At 39.8% G+C, this 22,859-nt stretch overlaps 1 protein-coding gene across 1 annotated transcript; it reads left to right on the top strand.

The window, feature by feature from the left end:
• Positions 1-5,006: 5,006 nt before the first annotated feature.
• LOC145406414 (glutamate receptor ionotropic, kainate 2-like) lies at positions 5,007-14,586 on the top strand. Its single transcript, XM_080277572.1, has 5 exons — positions 5,007-5,168; positions 6,275-6,452; positions 6,893-6,992; positions 13,029-13,158; positions 14,368-14,586. The coding sequence occupies exons 1-5, from the start codon at positions 5,007-5,009 to the stop codon at positions 14,473-14,475; spliced, it is 678 nt and encodes a 225-aa protein (XP_080133698.1). The 3' UTR covers positions 14,476-14,586.
• The last annotated feature ends 8,273 nt before the right edge of the window (positions 14,587-22,859 follow it).

Here is a 22,859-nt window from a genome sequence, read left to right as displayed (position 1 = left end):
CTCATCGCTTACAACGCCGAGACCAGGATGATGGACGCGCTGGCAGCCTCCATTAACTTCACGTGAATAGCATCAATTTTCACGTGAATAGCATCAGTTGTCACGTGACTTTCATCAAATTTCAAGTGAATTACATCAGTTTTCACGTGACTTATTAATTTTCGCGTGACTATCATTGATTTTCACGTGAATAGCATCCGTTTTCACGTGGCTATCGATTTTCACGTGACTCATTAATTTTCACGTGAATATAATTAAATTTCACTTGAATATCATCAATTTGCACGTGGCTGTCACCAATCTTCACGTGACTATCATTATAATTTACTCGTGAGTTGCATCAGTTTTCAAGTGACTCATCCATTTTCACGTGAATATCACCAACTTCATGTCACTATCACTAATTTTCACGTGATCATCAGTTATTTTCACGTGACTATCAGTAATTTTCACGTGATCATCAGTTTTTTTCACGTGACTATCATTAATTTTTTCACGTGGATATCATCAATTTTCACGTCAATATCATCAATTTTCACGTGAATATTTGTGAATTTTTAAGTGATTATCATCAACTTTCTATTTGAATATCATCAACTCTTATCATCAACTCTTCACGTGACTGTCATCAATTTGCACAAGACTATCATCTATTTTTTCATGTGACTTTCATGAATGTCACGTGAATATCTTGAATTTCACTTTAATATCATGAACTACAGGTGAATATCAACTTTTCACGTAAATATCATCAAAAGTAAATATCATCCAACTTCAAGTGAATATCATCTACACGTGAATATCATGAAAATCACGTGAATATCATCAGTTTTCACGCGAATATCATGAATTCCACGGGAATCGCTTCAACTTTTATGTGTCTTAACTTCACGTGACTCAATTTCTCAAGTGAATATCAACCTCACGTGAATATCGTCAACCTCACGTAAATATATGCAACGCTTTACGTGAATATCAGCGACTTTTCACGTACCAGCAACTTGCACGTGAATATCGGCAACTTTCACGTGAATATCGGCAACTTTCACCTGAATATCAAAAACTCACGTGAAAAACAAAAACTTTCACGTGAATATCGGCAACTTTTCACGTGAATATCAACAACTTTTCACGTGACTATCGGCAACTTTCACGTGAACATCAGCAACTTTCACTTGAATATCAGCAACTTTCACGTGAATATCAGCAACTTTCACGTGAATATCAGCAACTTTCACGTGAATATCAGCAACTTTCACGTAAATATCGGCAACTTTTTGCGTGAACATTATCAACTTCATCTGAATATCATCAGCTTTACGTATCACCAATTTTTCACGTGACTGTCATCAACTTTTCATCTGGTTATCATAAACTTTTCACGTGAATGTAGTCAACTTTTCACGTGAATGTAGTCAACTTCACGTGAGTATCATTAACTTGTTTTGTTACCATCATCGAATTTCATCTGAATATCATGAACTTCACATGAGTATCAGAAACACGTGAATATCATTAACCACGTGGCTATCATTAGCTTCACGAGAATATCATAAACTTAACGGGAGTGAAATTCCACGTGAAAATCATAAACTTTCACGTGAATATCATCAACTTCACATGAATATAATAAAACTTCAGGTGAATATCATGAACTTCACGTGAATATCAACTTTTCATGTGAATATCATCAACTTTTCACGCGAATAGCATCAACTTTTCACGTGAACAGCATCAACTTTTCACGTGAACAGCATCAACTTTTCACGTGAACAGCATCAACTTTTCACGTGAACAGCATCAACTTCACATATCATAACACATCACGTAAATATCATCAACTTTCACGTCAATATCAACATTTTAAGTTAATACCAACGTTTCTCGTGAATATCAACATCACGTGAATACCATCAGTTTCACGTGAATGCCATCAACTTCACGTGAATACCATCAGTTTCACGTGAATGCCATCAACTTCACGTGAATACCATCAGTTTCACGTGAATGCCATCAACTTCATGTGAATATCAACTTATCACTTGACTGTCATCAACTTCACGTGCATTTCATCAACTTCACGTGAATATCATCAACTTCGCTACTCTCACGTTCTCTGTATTTCATTCTGGCCACAGATGATGATTTTATTTAGTTTAAGAAATCCTACACCCAAGCACACTCCTAAAACTTATAATTCCCTTTCTCACAATGCAAATAATAATAATAATAACAATAATAATAATAATAATAATAATAATAATAACAACAACAATAATAATAACAAAATTAACAACTACAATAATAATAATAATAATAATAATAATAATAATACAACCCCCCACATCCCAAAACCATGAATCATCTTTAAGAAAAAATCTCAGAACTTACAATGCTTTCTATCTAATCCATAATTTACCTTATCTTGTATTTTCTGAAGAGTTGGCGCAAGATATATGATTGTCCTGGTACGCTCTTGTTGTAGGTTAATATTCACCCACACTAACATGGATACTTTTTAACAGAGTTAGAGAAAGAACAGAGAAATTAATTGGAGAAGAACAGGGAGGCTTTAGGAAGGGAAGAGGTTGTGTAGATCAGATATTCATTCTGAGATCTTTAGTGGAAAAGTTTCTAGAGAAGGGAAAGAAGTTGTATACGGCTTTCATGGATTTGGAGAAAGCATATGGCAGGGTGGATAGACAAGGATTGCGGAAAGTGTTAAGAATATATGGAGTAGATGGGAAGTTGTTGAATGCTGTGAAGAGTATGTACGATGGTGCGAAGGCTGCAGTGCGTGTGGATGGTGAACTAAGTGCATTTTTCTCTTTGAAAGTTGGGTTGAAACAGGGATGTGTCATGTCTCCATGGTTGTTCAATCTGTACATGGATGGGGTAACAAAAGAGGTACAAGGTAGGGTAGTGGATGTTGGAGTGGCCCTAGTGAGAGAGGATAGTGTTTGGAAACTCCCTGTACTGTTGTTTGCAGATGATACTGTGTTGTTGAGTGAAGACGAAGGGGAGCTGCAAGGTTTGATGGATGAGTTTGGGAGAGTGTGTAAGAAACGGAATCTAAAGGTGAATGTAGGGAAGAGTAAAGTGATCGTCTTTGAGAGAAGTGAAGTCAGTGAATGTACAGCGAGGTTGGATGGTGAGGAATTGGAAAATGTGAGTACGTTTAAGTACTTGGGTAGTGTGATGAGTAAGGATGAAGGTTTGGAGGGTGAAGTGCTTGAAAGGTTACAGCAGGGAAGAAAGGTTGCTGGTTCTTTGAAAGCAGTGATAAGAAACAGGGAAGTGAGCATGGAAGTGAAAAAGTTACTACATGACAGTATTGTGATACCAACTCTAACGTACGGAAGTGAAGCTTGGACATTGTTGGAAGGACACAAGTCAAGAGTGAGAGCAGTGGAAATGAGTTATTTAAGAGGAGCCTGTGGAGTCACATGCAGAGACAGGCTGACGAATGAGGATATAAAGGAACGTTGTGGTGTGGATGTGGATGTGATAGGAAGCATTATGAGGAACACACTGAGGTGGTTTGACCATGTGAAGAGGATGGAGGGCGAAAGACTGACGAAGAGAGTGTATGTGAGTGAGGTGGAGGGGGGAAGAAGGAGGGGGAGGCCGAGAATGAGATGGAGGGATGGGATGGAGAGGTATATGAGAGAGGGGGGTGTGAGTTGGGAGCAGGGCAGTGAAATGGCGGGGGACAGGGCGACTTGGAGGCGATTTGTTTGTGGCCACCCCAAACGGGATTGAGGCGTCTGCCAATAGATAGATAGATAGACTAACATGGAGAGAGAGAGAGAGAGAGAGAGAGAGAGACTGGCGGGAATACGAGGAAGGCAGTAAGAAGATAAAACATGTTTACCAGGAAGAGACAGGAGGAAGTTACTAAAAAGATGTACACCGAAGATGAGATACGGATATTTGCTTGGATTGGATGGAACTGGCAAACAAATAAGTCCTACTCAGGATGATGATAATGATGATGATGATGATGATGATGATGATGAATTTAAGGAGAAGTGAGCACATCTGTTGAACCCCTCTATCACCTCCTCCTTCCCCCCTGCAGGGTTCTTTACGTGCGTCCTGCTGACAGTGAATGGGGTAGCCGGAACAGCGAAGGGGTGTGGACTGGCATGATCGGTATGCTTGTTAGAAAGGTAGGTAGAGGTGTGTGTGTGTGTGTGTGTGTATGTGTGTGTGTGTGTGTGTGTGTGTGTGTGTGTGTGTGTGTGTGTGTGTGTGTGTGTGTGTGTGTGTGTCCCAGTTTGTAACATCTTTCTTTGTGTGTGTGTGTGTGTGTGTGTGTGTGTGTGTGTTTTCCAGTCCTTAATATCCTTCTTGAGTGTGTGTGTGTGTGTGTGTGTGTGTGTGTGTGTGTGTGTGTCCTAGTTTGCAACACGTTTCTTGCATCACCAGGAGGCGGACATCGCACTAGGGCTGTTCACTATTACCCCACAACGCGTGGAAGCTGTGGACTTCACCTACCCCGTCACCATCAGCCATGCCCGTATCTTGTCAGCCCGACCAAGCCCTGAGGTGACCCTATGGAGCTTTCTACTGCCCCTGACGCCGATAGTTTGGCTGTCGATACTGCTGTCACTCGCTGTCTACACCCTCATCATACTCCTACCCTCCTGTCTCCCTCTGGAGTCTCTAAATCGCTCCAGACTTTTCAACAGTTCTTGCAATATCATCCGTGTGCTCCTGCAACAAGGTGAGACGTCCACATGCATTTTACTTACTCCTGAAGGGGGAGAGAAATAAATGTCCTCGTAAAAAAGGGATTAAGGTGTAATATCCACGGCCTCTACGCTCCTGATTATTGGGTGAAAAATTGGATTGATGATGACGACAATGACGACGATAACGACTACGACGACGTACAACTGTGATGATGACGATGACAATATTGACGACGACGATGCTATGTTTCAGATGTGCTTGCATGTGAGGGGTGGTGGTGGTGGGAGAGGGTGGTGGTGGGCGTGTGGATGTTAGCAACCCTGGTATTGACAAAGAGCTACGCAGGGAATCTCATGTCCCTCTTGGCTGTCAGGTATGTGCCAGACACCTTCAACACTCTCGAAGACCTCCTCAACAGCCGCGTCACGGTGCTCTTCTGTCCAGGCACGGCAGAGGAGAATGCTTTCAAGGTAATAAGAGGTCTGCTGTTGGTTGGGCTGTTCCAGGACCATCTCTATAAGTATCGAGATGGCACTGGTTGTTGTCGGGTTTGGCTAAGTTTGCTTTCTTTTGTACACTCGCGAGGGTGATAGTCGGAGGGCGAAATAGTTTGCTTGGTGTGTGTGTGTGTGTGTGTGTGTGTGTGTGTGTGTGTGTGTGTGTGTGTGCAAAGTAACTCAGTATTATTCGATTTTAACCAGATTTGGGAAGGTTGATGGTCAGCCAAGGAGCTAACCTTCTTTTTTTTTAAGAATAGATCACACGTCAAAATCAAATGATAAGGTAAGCTAAACAGTTCTGATCCGAGATAACCCAAACTTGATGGAAATGGTAAGAGTATGGTAAGAACTAAAAGAAGAGATTCTGAGAAGAATTAAAGGTAAAGGTGACAGACTCTGACAAAATTCGGCCTATTGTTCTTTTTAGTACTTGGATGGGTGACCGCCTGGGAACACCAGATGCTGTTGGCATCCCTACGTGTCAAGTGGGGTTGGTGGAGGATTAGTGCCCCTCCCTGTAAAACAATTAACTCTAAGCCCTTGACCACCCCGTTTGGGATACATGGCGTCTGGCAATGGATGGATGGATGGGTGTCTTTAGAACAAACTTGGATCAAACTTGGTGGAAGGGTTGATGGTCAGCCAAGGGGTTAATCTGCTGCTTAAGGACAACATGTCAAACGTTAGGGTCACATAACAAGGACATTATTTCTTTTTTTCTTTTTTTTTTTCTTTTTAAGATTTAGACCAAAGTTTGTGGAAGGGGTCTGAGTAAAGCAGAGATGAAAGGATTCCACTGTAAGAACAGTCAAAAGCCAATGTCAGAGGGAAATTCCTAAGGTCAAGGTTACATGTCGAGGTCAACTTAAGCCACTTTGATACGATTTATACCAAACATGGTGGGTGGGTTGAGGGTAAAGGGAAGGAGAAGGGGGTTTGATTTTAAAAACACTCATGTTTTGAAAAGTATAGGCGTGAGTGAATAGAATCATCAGGGGAGCATGAATATAAAACACATCGCCTGATTGAAGTTATTATTCATTTCTCTATTCATGTATTTATTCATTTATTGACAGACTGCCACCAGCGGCCTTAAGCGTGAGGTGTGGAAATTGGGGGAGCAAAACCGAATTGGATTTTTCACCGCCAACGATATTTTCCAGACGCCCGATATGCTACGTCGATCTTCCAAGGTTGTCTTTAACAACGAAGTGTATAGTAAGAAGACTATGGCGCTCGAGTTCACAACTAAAGGTAACCCATTTGATCTTTCGTCTGTGTGTGTGTGTGTGTGTGTGTGTGTGTGTGTGTGTGTTTGAGAGAGAGAGAGAGAGAGAGAGAGAGAGAGAGAGACGCACGCCTTCAAGATCCGTTATCTAAACAGACTCCCTCCATTCCTACAGCTCGTGGCTTTCATGTGCCAGTATGTGTGTCAATCTCTCTCTCTCTCTCTCTCTCTCTCTGCATCATGACCTACACTATCTGCAGTCTAGGATAGTTACAAGACAGTACCAGACGGTGTGAATATCCTGGGAAGAGAGAGACTGTAGACACCAATAGACTCATACTCCAGCCGATGAAAAAAAAAAGAAAGACAGAATGAAAGAAAGAAAGAAAGAAGATAGAGAAATTAAGGAGGGCTATTCATTCTTCAAAGTCCCCATTACCACTGACCTACAAATGCATCCCCTCAGGTCACTGCGATCTCAGCCTAGGTCATGCCAGGTACGTGACGTCACTGGAGGGCATAGCAGTGGACAAGAACAACCCTCTCGTTATCCCTCTCACCAGCACGTACGTATGACAGTATTTATGACACAGATGACGCAGTATTAATGACGCACATGACACAGTATTTATGACACAGATGACACAGTATTTATGACATGACACAGTATTTATGACACAGATGACACAGTATTTATGGCACAGATGACAGTATTTATGGCACAGATGACACAGTGTTTATGACACAGATGACATAGTATTTATGACACAGATGACACAGTATTTATGACACAGATGACACAGTATTTATGACGCACATGACACAATATTTATGACGCACATGACACAGAATTTATGACACAGATGACACAGTATTTATGACACAGATGACAGTATTTATGACACAGATGGCACAGTATTTATGACACTGATGACGCAGTATTTATGACACAGATGATGCAGTATTTATGACACAGATGACACAGTATTTATGACGCACATGACACAGTATTTATGACAGATGACAGTATTTATGACACAGATGACACAGTATTTATGACACAGATGACGCAGTATTTATGACGCACATGACACAGTATTTATGACATGACACAGTATTTATGACACAGATGACACAGTATTTATGACACAGATGACGCAGTATTTATGACACAGATGACACAGTATTTATGACACAGATGACACAGTATTTATGACACAGATGACACAGTATTTATGACACAGATGACACAGTATTTATGACATGACACAGGATTTATGACACAGATGACCCAGTATTTATGGCACAGATGACAGTATTTATGGCACAGATGACACAGTGTTTATGAAACAGACGACACAGTATTTATGGCACAGATGACACAGTATTTATGACACAGATGACACAGTATTTATGACACAGATGACACAGTATTTATGACACAGATGACGCAGTATTTATGACGCACATGACACAGTATTTATGACATGACACATTATTCATGACAGATGACAGTATTTATGACATAGATGACACAGTATTAATGACACAGATGACACAGTGTTTATGACACAGTTGACACAGTATTTATGACACTCATGACAGTATTTATGACATGACACATTATTCATGACACATGACAGTATTTATGACACAGATGACAATTGATGACACAGATGACACAGTATAATTGATACCGATGACAGTATTTATGACATGACACAGTATTTATGACACAGATGACACAGATTTTATGACACAAATGACAGTATTTATGACATGACAGTATTTATGGCACAGATGACAATGTTTATGACACAGACGACACAGTATTTATGACAGATGACAGTATTTATGACACAGATGACAGTACTTAGGGTCACAGATGACACAGGATATTTTGACACAGATGACACAATATTTATGACATGACACAGTATTTATGACACAGATGACACAGTATTTATGGAACATATGACACAGTACTTATGACACAGATGACAGAGTATTTATGACATGACAGAGTATTTATGGCATGACACAGCATTTATGGCACAGACGACACAATATTTATGACACATATGACACTGTATTTATGGAACAGATGGTAGAGTATTTATGACATGACACAATTTATGACTCAGATGAAACAGTATTTATGACATGACAGTATGACATGACAGTATTTATGACACAGATGACAGATTTTATGACACAAATGACACAGTATTTATGACAGATGACACAGTATTTATGGCCACACATGACAGTATTAATGACACAGATGACACAGTAATTATGACACAGATGGCACAGTATTTATGACATGACACACTATTTATGGCACAGATGACACAGTACCTATGGAAACCAATGACCCAGTATTTATGGCACAGATGACACAGGATTTATGACACAGATGACAATATTTATGACGACACAGTATTTATCGCACAGATGACACAGTATTTATGACACAGATGACACAGAATTTATGACAGATGATAAAGTATTTATAACAGATGACACAGGATTTATGACATGACAGTATTTATGACATGCAACAGTATTTATGACATGACACAGTATTTTATGACATGACTCAGTATTTTATGACATGACATAGTATTTATGATATGACAGTATTTATGATACAGATGAGGCAGTATTTATGAGAGATGACACAGCATTTATGGCCACACATAACAGTATTAATAACACAGATGACACAGTGTTTTGACACAGTGGCAAAGTATTTATGACATGACACACTATTTATGAGACAGTGGCAAAGTATTTATGACATGACACACTATTTATGACACAGATGAGACAGTATTTACGGCACTGATGACAATGTTTATGACACAGACGACACAGTATTTATGACATGACACAGTATAATTGATACAGATGACACAGGATTTATGACACAGATGATACAATATTTATGACATGACACTGTTTATGATACAGATGACAGTCTTTATGACACAGATGACACAATATGTATGACACAGATGACAGTATTTGTGACACAGTATTTATGACACAGACGACACAGTATTTTTGACACAAATGACACAGTATTTATGGCACAGATGACAGTGTTTATGACACTGACGACACAATATTTATGACATGACACACTATTTATGACACAGATGACACAGTACTTATGGACACATATGACACAGTACTTAGACACAAATGACCCAGTATTTATGGCACAGATGACGGTATTTATGGCACAGATGACACAGTGTTTATGACACAGACGACACAGTATTTATGACACAGATGACACAGTATTTATGACATGACACAGTATTTATGACACAGATGACACAGTATTTATGGCACAGATGACAGTATTTATGGCACAGATGACACAGTGTTTATGAAACAGACGACACAGTATTTATGGCACAGATGACACAGTATTTATGACACAGATGACACAGTATTTATGACACAGATGACACAGTATTTATGACGCACATGACAGTATTTATGACATGACACATTATTCATGACGGATGACAGTATTTATGACATAGATGACACAGTATTAATGACACAGATGACACAGTGTTTATGACACAGTTGACACAATATTTATGACACACATGACAGTATTTATGATATGACACATTATTCATGACACATGACAGTATTTATGACACAGATGACAATTGATGACACAGATGACACAGTATAATTGATACAGATGACAGTATTTATGACATGACACAGTATTTATGACACAGATGACACAGATTTTATGACACAAATGACAGTATTTATGACATGACAGTATTTATGGCACAGATGACAATGTTTATGACACAGACGACACAGTATTTATGACAGATGACACAGTATTTATGACACAGATGACAGTACTTAGGGTCACAGATGACACAGGATTTTTTGACACAGATGACACAATATTTATGACATGACACAGTCTTTATGACACAGATGACACAGTATTTATGGAACAGATGACACAGAACTTATGACACAGATGACAGAGTATTTATGACATGACAGAGTATTTATGGCATGACACAGCATTTATGGCACAGAGGACACAATATTTATGACACAGATGACACTGTATTTATGGAATAGATGGTAGAGTATTTATGACATGACACAATTTATGACACAGATGACACAGTATTTATGACATGACAGTATGACATGACAGTATTTATGACACAGATGACAGATTTTATGACACAAATGACACAGTATTTATGACAGATGACACAGTATTTATAGCCACACATGACAGTATTAATGACACAGATGACACAGTAATTATGACACAGATGGCACAGTATTTATGACATGACACACTATTTATGGCACAGATGACACAGTACCTATGGAAGCAAATGACCCAGTATTTATGGCACAGATAACACAGGATTTATGACACAGATGACAATATTTATGACGACACAGTATTTATCGCACAGATGACACAGAATTTATGACAGATGATAAAGTATTTATGACAGATGACACAGTATTTATGACATGACAGTATTTATGACATGACAGTATTTATGACATGACACAGTATTTTATGACATGACTCAGTATTTTATGACATGACATAGTATTGATGATATGACAGTATTTATGACACAGATGAAGCAGTATTTATGAGAGATGACACAGCATTTATGGCCACACATAACAGTATTAATGACACAGATGACACAGTGTTTTGACACAGTGGCAAAGTATTTATGACATGACACACTATTTATGACACAGATGAGACAGTATTTACGGCACTGATGACAATGTTTATGACACAGACGACACAGTATTTATGACATGACACAGTATAATTGATACTGATGACACAGGATTTATGACACAGATGATACAATATTTATGACATGACACTGTTTATGATACAGATGACAGTCTTTATGACACAGATGACACAATATTTATGACACAGATGACAGTATTTGTGACACAGTATTTATGACACAGACGACACAGTATTTTTGGCACAAATGACACAGTATTTATGGCACAGATGACAGTGTTTATGACACAGACGACACAATATTTATGACATGACACACTATTTATGACACAGATGACACAATACTTATGGACACATATGACACAGTACTTAGACACAAATGACCCAGTATTTATGGCACAGATGACGGTATTTATGGCACAGATGACACAGTGTTTATGACACAGACGACACAGTATTTATGACACAGATGACAGTACTTAGGGACACAGATGACACAGGATTTATGACACAGACGACACAGTATTTATGACATAACAGTATTTATGACATGACACACAATGACACAGACGACACAGTATTTATGGCACATGACAAAGTATTTGTGACATAGATGACACAGTATTATTATTTTTTTATGTGCTCGACTCTGGGCATAGGCTTCACAGCCTGCTCCCAAGGCCCAGCAGTCCTTCTACACACCATACACCTCTACATGTCATCACTTCGGCGCTAACACCCACCGTCCATATTGAATACATGCTAGGGCTGTCTCATACAGGACTGGTGTATTGGTATTAGCGGGGATATTTTTACGACATGTCGGTAGGTCTTCTGGTAGATCGCTGAAGTCTGCTTTGTATGAAATTCAAATCCTTAAACTGTTCCCTGCCCCAGCGGGGATTTGAACCTGGGTCCTGTAGGACCGCAGGCCACCTCTCTACCGATTGAGCCACCGATTTATGACATGGCACAGTATTTATGACACGGATGACGCAGTATTTATGACACAGATGACACAACATTTATGGCCACACATGACTATTAATGACAGATGACACAGTGTTTATGACACAGTGGCAAAGTATTTATGACATGACACACTATTTATGAAACAGATGACACAGTGTTTACGGCACTGATGACACAGTGTTTATGACACAGACGACAAGTATTTATGACAGATGACACTATTTATGTCATGACACTATTTATGACACAGATGACACAATATTTAAAGACACAAATGACAGTATTTATGGCACAGATGACACATTATTTATGGCACAGATGACAGTATTTATGACACAGATGACACAGTATTTATGACACAAATGAACAAACTTACGATTAATTGGTCGATTAGTGTAGGTGTGTAAATGTAGATCTGATAAGTAGGTGTGTAAGTGCAGATCTGATAAACTGGTGTGTAAGTGTGGATCTGTAAGTGTAGTGGAGTGCAAGTGAAGGAAGATTTCATGAGTGTAAGTGTAAATAAGTGTGTAAATAAGTAAGTGCTGACGAGTTTGTAAGTGTAGGAATGTAATTAGAAGCGTTTGTAAGTATAGCAATCACTTGGTTCTGTGTGATACAAAAGTGAAGATGAGTGTAAGTGTGTATGGGTGTGTAAGTGCAGTAAAGTGTGTAAGTGTAGTGTTACTTCGTGTACCTGGTGATGACGGACATAGATGATTACTAATTGTGGTCGTTAAATAGTGTGTAGAGTTGTAGTTTAAGGGTGAAGTTAAGTGTGGTACGGGAGTGTGTAAGTGTGGTAAGTGTACACATGTTATCTGGTGTACAGGGTGATGCAGGTGTCGGAGGGAGGGCTGTATGAACACTGGCAGAAGTCCTTATTCCCCAACACCACCGTCTGCCTCAACCCGCCCAATAAGTTCGTTGTCAAGTCGGCACTCGCACTGAAGAACATCTTGGTAAGTGCTTGAAGGCTGCCACTTGAGTCTTACACTGCCCCTCTCCTTCAAGAACATCTGGAGAGGAACTTAAAGGCTACCACCTGAGTCTTCCACTTCCCCCTCCTTCCTTTCAACCTGGCGACAAATCACTTTACATCTGGGTTCTATCCTTGTCCGTCTTTCATTTTTTTTTAGCATCTTCAGGATAATAAAGCCTTTGTGTAAACACTGAGTGCATTTATTTTATTTATTTATTTATCTACCTACTCCTCAATACTGTAATTTTCTCTTACCCCTTCACCACGATGTTGTTAAGGCTGTTACCCCTGCAATAATGACGTCCAGTTTTCCTTTTACAACCCCAATTCCATTTTCTAAATCACTATAATCTGACCACATTCAATTTCTACCCATTCAGTACGAGGATATCTTTTATTATTTGTTCTATCTCTAAATTTTTTCTTTTATTTTTTTGAGACAGCTACATCCTTCTCATTTTAACTTTATCCAGATTTTGTCCTCTTTATTTCGCGTAGCTCAGTGGCAGAATAAAAGAATACTGGAGCTCTACATCCTTGCCATTGCACTTCCCCATGACTAGCATTATATTCTAGGGGTAGCCTCATCCTACCACTCAGCATTTAAGATGGAGAGATGACAATTTTAGGCCAAGTTAGAGTGAAAAGGGTATAGTAGTAAAGAAGTTAAATATCCCTGCATACATTATCAGGTTTGTGGAGGGCAGTCAGGATTCCATGGTCTTAAATGATGAGTTGATGAATGTGTGTCCCATTTCATTAGATTTCCCATTTTCAGCTCTGTCTTTGTCTTGTTTTTGGATCCCCCTCTTTAGCTTGGGAGAAGGGTTAGGGGAATCAAATCGACGAACTGACAGGCGGATTGAAAGACAGACAGATAGGTAGACAGATACTGACAGATAGACAGGGTTAGATAGGTAGATGTACAGATAGACAGACATGGTAGATACAGATTGTTGATAGACAGGTAGATACATAAGGTAGATACAGATAGGGAGACAGATAGACAAATAGATAAACAGGTAGACGATAGATAGGAAGACAGATAGGTAGAAAGATAGACAGGCCGACAGATAGACAGGTAAACGGATAGACAGAAATAACCAGACAGATCCAAACAGACAGGTAAACAAGTAGCTATAGAGAAAGACTGATACTTTTTCGATCCCATACAGTAATTCTCCTTCAGGGTATGTTTCTGCTGCTAGGGAGTGGCTGGGTGCTGAGTGTGGTGCTGTGGTGCCTGGAGGTGTGCTGGCGGGTGCTACACGTGCCACCACGACACCCAGCACACTAACAAGCGGGCCGCCGTAGCACACGCACATCGAAGCGAGCCATAACGTCCCGCGTTTGGGTTACGAAGGATGGATCGACACAAGCTTTCTTCCATCTATGGGCAGGGACTTTCCAACGAGTAAAGGAAATTTTAATGGAGCCTCTTGTCACATTCCTCCTCTCTGACACTTCCTAAATCTCTCTCTCTCTCTCTCTCTCTCTCTCTCTCTCTCTCTCTCTCTCTCTCTCTCTGCTGGGTAGTATGTTAAATTCACAAAAATACTGTAAAATAAACACTGCGTTGGGACAGTGGCATTAACCCTTACTCCCTGTACGGTTGCGAACAGTAATATCGATCCAGACGATGAATACCGCGACGGTGAGTGATCACTATTGAAATTCATTGATGTTGCCTCTGGAACCCAACAAACTTTTCAGAATAGAGTGTAAAAGTCTCGTCATTCTTCAACCAAAAAGTGGAGCTAATATTCTGACCGCAACTGTACAGTCACACCAAAAAGTATCGCGCAGGTAAGACACGATGATATCCGAAATGACCATTTTAGCTCATGAATTCTCGGTGAGATTTTTTTGTAACTGCTTTGCTATACATATAATAACAATACGGACTAGAAAATGTCATAAACAAGCCATATATTGCATCCTTGAGAGAGCAAGTTCATCAGGATGGGGAAAAAAAAAAATTGTTGTTCAGTTTCCAGTAGCCATCGTCCGTGTCTCAAATTGCTTTGCGTCAAGTGTGTACCGATACTTTCTGGTGTGAGTGTACCTCACACTATTAAAAAAAAAAAAAAAAAAAAGTAAAAGAAAAAAAATTGGTTTTGGAAAATGACTGATGGGTTTCGAAAGTCATTATTTACTACCTAGTTACTGTATGTAGCGTAAGTGCCTCTACATTTAGTCCGCAACTGTACATTAGCCGTCAGGTGTGCACTCAAGGTCCCTTATTCAATAGCTTTCATAAATGTTCATGACCAGTGGCTCTTCTGTGCAATAAATTCATTACAAAAAAGGCAAAATGAAGTCTTACTACAAATCCCACTGATGTTCAAAGAAATAAAGGAATACAAGTAATTATAACAAGCCCTGATAATAAACTATTTTCAAGTTCTGGAAATAATAATAATAATAATAATAATAATAATAATAATAACACCAACAACAACTAGATTTCTGAAATTACTGATGTAATATTCACAGAACTCTATATTCCAGATGAAAATACTTTTGTTATCATTGTAGACCTAATATTAAGAGACTTTTGGTATCACTCAAAAATTTTCATGGATTTTCTGTGACCTCGAGATCAAGGTCAAGGTCATGCAAATCATAGTCACTCATGACCCACTACAACTCCACTGAGTTTGGTCAAAATCGGCCAAATACTTTCCGATTTAGTACTTTCAGGCATGAGGCGGCCAATTTGATTTTCCTCAATATCTCAAAAAGACATGGCTGAATCTCAATATCACTGCCCAGGTGCACTAGTAGCCTATATGTTGACTACATACTGGAACATTTGCGAAGCGATCAGTTCAGTAGTTTTTGCTGCACAAGAGGGCGAAAATTGATTTTAAAAAAAAATAACAGAGGGCGCTAGTGCTGAGCTAATGCTAGGGGAAAAAAAGTGCTAAAGGAAGCCTGTAACCAAAACACATCACTCCTGAAAATTTCGTCTCCATCTCGAACGCTCATGGTATGCCAGCCTTCTAGATCTTTCCAAACCCCCCAAAAAGTAATAAATATAATAATAAATTAAAATATTAATAATAATATCCACAGTATCAATAAGAACTTCACAGAATATGGTGTTCTAAATAATAGGATAAGGGCGCATACTCCCTCCAGCGCCTAGACCGGACAACCTCCAAAATATAATCGACTGTTCCCTGGCCCATAACCCAACCATCCACAGACTTTAATTAAAGTCCATCGATATTTTTTTGAGATGTCTTGCAGACAGACAAACATACAAGCAAGGGTAAACTCATAACCTCCTCCAGATTCGGTACGGGGATAATAATCTCTCAGCATACCATCTAGGACAGCAACATTACCTAGTTACACAGAGCTGCAGAGCCGTATGGCTGGTATGTCCATAATAGATAAGAAAAGTATGAAAAATCTTATTAACAGGTATATATATATATATATATATATATATATATATATATATATATATATATATATATATATATATATATATATATATATATATATATATATATATATATAACTCAGAGTAATGCTTATCAACTACAAGAGGGTCATTACATCAATCTCTTTTCCTAATCTTCCCCTAAAACACGATCGGCAAAGAGAGAGAGAGTGAGAGAGCGAGAGAGGACAAGGAAGTTAAATGGACAGAGAGCTATTAGAGAGAGAGAGAGAGAGAGAGAGAGAGAGAGAGAGATCCAAGCATTTTTTTCGATTGCAAAAAAAAAAAAAAAATTCGCAATGAAAATCAAAGCAGAAAACACTGAAAAAAATTAAATAAAGCCACAAAATGACAATAAAATAAAAAATCAATGAAAAAAAATTCGGGGGCCGAATGCCAATCGCCCACCAGAATATGCTGATGGGTAAGGTGCAAGCTGCCTACAAACCAAATCTGAAGTAAAATCGCTATACTCTACGGAATGCAGTCTCCGTGTTTCACAAAATGCCTATCCACCTTAAAAATTAAAGAAAAGCATTCGGGAGCCTAATACTAATTGCCCGTCAGAATATGCTATTGGCCAAGTCCAAGATTTTGGTCATATCTTGATACCCTGAAGGTTTCATGTTGATAGCTCAAGCCGTTCATGAGATATAATGGTGCTAATGGCGGGCGATAAAAACTAGCAGACCTTTCCCAGCCATTTTGGTGACCTTGACCTTGACCCCGAGTACCCATTTTCGAACTTGCCCAAGATTTTGGTCATATCTTGATACCTTGAAGGTTTCATGTTGATAGCTCAAGTCATTCATGAGATATAATGGGAACAGATACACACACACACACACACACACACACACACACACACACACACACACACACACACACACACACACACACACACACACACACACACACACACACACACACACACACACACACACACACCGACAAAAACAATATCGCCTCGCCTTGCTAAAAGCAGTCAATAAAAAAAAATTAAGCCGAGTTTGATTATCCTCGCCGAAAGCTCCCTTCCGCTTCCCGGTGGCCCGTGAATAAGCCTAATGAATGAGGTTAATACTATCAGGGGCAATGTTTTCTTACGCTTCAGACGGGGCCCACGGGGTGTCAACATCCCTTTAATGAGATGTGTGTGTGTGTGTGTGTGTGTGTGTGTGTTGACATGAGAGGTACGCATGTTTAGTATGTGTGCAACAATGGCTAGGCTTATACCGTAGTGTGTGTGTGTGTGTGTGTGTGTGTGTGTGTGTGTGTGTGTGTGTGTGTGTATTAGAGCATTGGCCGATGTACAAAGTATGTGTGTAGAGTTGGCAGGTGTGGGCAGATTACGTTAGAGGGGAAAACAGATAAAATTATGCCATTATGCATTACAAATTCTGATAATTTATGAAGCGTAATATATTCCTACATTTCTTGAACTCTTCCGTCCTTTCTTATTACGAATATTTACACAGGATCTCTGCCTCTGCCTGTGTTGGTATGCACATGTACGCGATGACACATAGATAAGGTTTGATTTGTTTATTGGCGGGAGATTTTTCCTGTGTTGCGGGAACAGCTTGGTTTCGTTCCGCTACCGCGCACGCCCACACCAACACCCAGCCGTACTCGCAACACGGAAGAATCCCCATGTGTTTCCTAGTGCGTGCTATATACGTACTACCCTTGTAAAGAGGTGTAAAGTGCTGCATATAGGAAGGTAATATATATAGGAAATGGTACATGACTGTAAATGCATATCAGATAATTTAGGAAGAGAGATAAAAGAGAATTTCATGGTTGTAAGTGAACATCTCAAAAAAGAAAAGAAAATCATTAACCCGTTCAGTGAGATGAAGTAGTGTGTGTGTGTGTGTGTGTGTGTGTGTGTGTGTGTGTGTGTGTGTGTGTGTTTTGTTCTTGATTGGTTTAAAATGTTTAATTCGGCTTAGGAGAGACTTCGGATTTAGGCCCGTATTGTCGTAACACTTTTTCCTAAGCGATTTATTTTGCTTATTACATCTTACAGCCCTATTCTGTTAATAGCCCAGTATTCTCGTCGTTTCAGGAAGTTCCCTAACGCCTTTCCATAAGCAATTTATTTTGGTTATTACATACTGTATTACAGCCATATTCCGTGCTATAAAAATCCTGCCAATGTCGGCATACTCTGCTTAAATAACGTACAAAAGGATATCAACCGGCCGTATCCAAGAATAAATCGATAAGGAAGAGGTGTTAGGGAGTCTCCTTGCCCTACGAGAAAACGGGCGATAGTCTCCATTAACCCCTTCAGTACGAGACGTCTTTCCCCGCTTGAAGGAGATGGTCTTACACTTAGCAAGAATTGATTAAGGAAGATGTTACCTGGTCTGAGAAGTAGTTATGGTACGTGAATTTTTATACCTACGTGTCCTTCCTTAGCCATTGTAATGTGAAAAATAAAAATAAAAAATATAATCGTGTGGATGTAGGAAAATATAATAAGGCCACCATATTATAAAATGTTCATATTTAACTTACAATTCAGTCACTACATTAAAACTGCTTCGATAAGAGGGTTTATTATATTATTATTATTATTATTATTATTATTATTATTATTTTCTTCTGGAAAGAGATAAAGAGAGTCAGACAGGGTTGCAATGAAGTTAGTAGGGTACTGAAAGATAAAAATGGTAGATTACTAGTTGAGAAGGGAGAATAAGTGAGCAGATGGAGGGAACACTTTAATGAACATAATGAAAGTAATGCGAGTATGCGAGTATAAGTGGCTGGGGAATGGGTGGGAGGAGGAGGGGAGTGAGAAGACAGGAAGGAATCAGTAGGATGGAAGTTGTGGAATCATTGAAGAAAGTCAAAATGGGGAAAGTCCCAGGAAATGATGGAGTGTGTGGTGAAATACTGAAGCATGGTGGAGAGATACTAGTAGAATGGATGTGGAAGATGTGCAGATTGGCCTGGGAGGAAGGTAAAGTCCCGGATAATTGGAAGTCGGGTATAATTTTTCCCTTGTACAAAGGGAGAGGGGAAAAAGAATTGTGTGGTAATCATAGGGGCATTTGTCTTAGTGTAATAGGAAAAGTGTACGGTAGGATACTTATTGACAGAGTTAGGGATCAACAGAGGAACTAGTTGGAGAAGAACAAGGAGGCTTTGGGAAGGGCAGAGGTTGTGTAGATCAGATATTCCTTCTTAGATCTTTAATGGAAAAGTGTCTCGAGAAGGGAAAGAAGTTATATGCGGCCTTCATGGATTTGGAGAAAGCATATGACAGGGTGGATAGACAAGGATTGTGGAAAGTATTAAGAATATATGGAGTAGATGGGAAGTTGTTCAATGCCGTGAAGAGTATGTATGAGGATGCTAAGGTTGCAGTGCATGTGGATAGTGAACTGAGTGAGTTTTTCTATTTGAAGGTTGGGTTGAAACAGGGATGTGTCACGTCTCCATGGTTGTTCAATCTGTATATGGATGGGGTTATATGGGAGATACAAGGTAGGGCAGTGGATGTTGGAGTGGCCCTAATGAGAGAGGGCAGTGTTTGGAAACTCACTGCGCTGATGTTTGCAAATGATACTGTGTTGTTAAGGGAAGACGAATGAGAGCTGCAAGGCTTGGTGGATGAGTTTGGGAGAGTGTGTAAGAAACGGAATTTAAAGGTGAATGTAGGGAAGAGTAAAGTTATGGTCTTCGAGAAAGCTGAAGACAGTGACTGTACAGTGAGGTTGGATGAGGAGGAAATGGAAAATGTGAGTACATTTAAGTACTTGGGTAGTGTGATGAGTAAGGATTGAAGTTTAGAGAGTGGGGTGCTTCCAAGGTTACAACAAGGAAGAAAGGTTGCTGGTTCCTTGGAAGCAGTGATAAGAGACAGGGAAGTGAGCATGGATGTGAAAAAGTTATTATATGACAGTATTGTGATACCAACTCGAACGTATGGAAGTGAAGCTTGGACGTTGTTGGAGGGACACAAGTCAAGAGTGAGAGCAGTGGAAATGAGTTATTTGAGAGGAGCATGTGGAGTCACATGGAGAGACAGACTGACAAATGAGGATGTGAAGGAGCGTTGCGGTGTGGATGTGGATGTGATAAGAAGCATTAGGAGAAACACACTGAGGTGGTTTGACCATGTGGAGAGGATGGAAAGTGAGAGACTGACGAGAAGAGTGTATGTGAGTGAGATGGAGGGGGAGAGAGGGAGGGGAAGGCCAAGGATGAGATGGAGGGATGAAGTGGAGAGGTATATGAGAGAGGGGGGTGTGAGTTGGGAGCAGGGAAGTGAAATGGAGGAGGACAGGGTGACGTGGAGGCGATTTATTTGTGGCCAACCCGTATAAGGGATTAAGGCGTCTGGCAATAGATATCCCCAGACAAATCACGTAATCTTGGAAGCGATTTCTCAGACTGGAAGGGTTTGATACGATTTTTCTTAACCTCTGCCAGGGTGCTCGTGTGGGCTGAATAAAATCGTCTTCATGCTAGCAACTAAACGTAAATGGATGGGACAGATGCAACGGGAGCTTAAAAGCAATACTCAGCGCCGTAACTTAGGCCTTTGAAACTGTGTCGGGTTATTCACTATCCCGGGATATAAGGTCTATGGATCATTCAAGTTACGACAGTTACCCTTCCTACGTGTTACTCAAAATACAGATCTTACCCATCAACTATAAAAAGGGATTCATAGGTGTCAGGCGCCCCAAGCAGGATTCGGACCCTGGCACTATGAGGCCGCCAGCTTCGTAATTGAAATTCGGAGTAAGATTAAACTGGACCGGATATGAATTGTATTGCACTATCGTACTCACAACCTCATCCACCACTCGACGAAAACGATAGTTTTGATCGAGTGGTGGATAAAGTTGTAAATTCAGACTATGCATACGTACTTCTTTATTCCCAAATTCATGGAAAGAAGCCAATATCCACCCAGTTCCGAAGAAAGGAAGTTCGTCTGACCCCTCCAATTACAGACCAATAGCTGTCACATCTTCTCTTGGTAAGGTATTTGAAACTTTAATTAATAAGCATATTGTTAAACATCTTGAATCCAACTACTTAATTAGTGATAGACAATACGGTTTTCGCCATGAAAGATCCACCATTGACATACTCAATCTCTTAACTCATACCATCCATCAATCAATTGATCTTTTTGGAGAAACTCATGCAGTAGCTCTTGATATCTCTAAAGCTTTCGACAGAGTATGGCACCGTTCCCTGCTGTCCAAACTCCCTTGCTATGGACTAACGTCTTTTGTTCCTTTGATTTCTTCTTATCTTAGTGACAGGAAAATAAGAGTAAAAGTAGATGACGTATATTCGAATTTCCACTCAATTAACGCCGGCGTGCCGCAGGGATCAGTTCTGGCCCCAACCCTATTTCTGGTTCATATTAATGATCTCTTATCTGTCACTCACAATTCCATTCACTCATATGCAGATGACTCAACACTACATAGTTCATTCACACTCAGACATCCATTTACAAAGTCTAATATCTCTACCTCTCAACTCAGTACACCCATCTCCATAAATCAAGATCTATCTACAATCAGTGAATGGGGACAAAACAACCTTGTCTCTTTTAATGCTAGTAAAACTAAATATATACAGTTTACTAATAGACAGATATTGCCAGATTCGTACATTACCTTCAGTGCTACTAATATTCCCATCTCCAAAAGTATTGAAATTCTTGGTGTCTTACTTAACAGTGCCCTCAGCTGGACCTCTCATGTCAGATCACTTGCTAAAACCGCCTCAAAGAAACTTGGATTATTGTACAGAGTCAGTAACTTCTTCGCCGATGAGCAGTTAGCTATAATTTATAAGAGTCATGTACGCTCTCAGCTTGAATATTGCTCACCCTTGTGGAATGGTTGTGGAGAGGCTGCATTAAGACAACTAGACAAAATTCAGAATAAAGCTGTTAGAATCATTAACAACCCTGCCATTACATATAAACTACCTCCCCTGCAAGTAAGAAGGAATGTTGCCTCCCTTGCATTATTTTACAGATATTTTTTTGGCAAATGCTCAGACGAAGTTGCATCCATGGTGCCACCTCTCTATGCCTTCTCTCGTGCTACACGGGCAACTGGTAGCGCTCATGACTGGAATGTCACACAACCATATTGCAGAACTTCTGCCTATCAGAATTCTTTCATTCCCCGAACTGCATCTCTCTGGAACTCGCTTCCCCAGAGTTGTTTTCCTCC

This window comes from Coenobita brevimanus, chromosome 8 (genome assembly GCF_032717465.1).
Source record: "Coenobita brevimanus isolate Jiangsu-jjx chromosome 8, ASM3271746v2, whole genome shotgun sequence".
Classification (NCBI taxonomy): Eukaryota; Metazoa; Arthropoda; class Malacostraca; order Decapoda; family Coenobitidae; genus Coenobita; species Coenobita brevimanus.
The sequence above is the reverse complement of the archived record's forward strand: the minus strand, read 5'-3'. Positions and strand labels throughout refer to the sequence as shown.

What these genes read in the sequence shown, in the direction of transcription:
- LOC145406414 (XM_080277572.1), top strand. Translation starts at nt 5,007, where the DNA reads ATGTTAGCAACCCTGGTATTGACAAAGAGCTACGCAGGGAATCTCATG. An exon ending in CAGAGGAGAATGCTTTCAAG is followed by an intron (nt 5,169 to 6,274) that starts GTAATAAGAGGT and finishes ATTTATTGACAG; the next exon opens with ACTGCCACCAGCGGCCTTAA. An exon ending in GCTCGAGTTCACAACTAAAG is followed by an intron (nt 6,453 to 6,892) that starts GTAACCCATTTG and finishes GCATCCCCTCAG; the next exon opens with GTCACTGCGATCTCAGCCTA.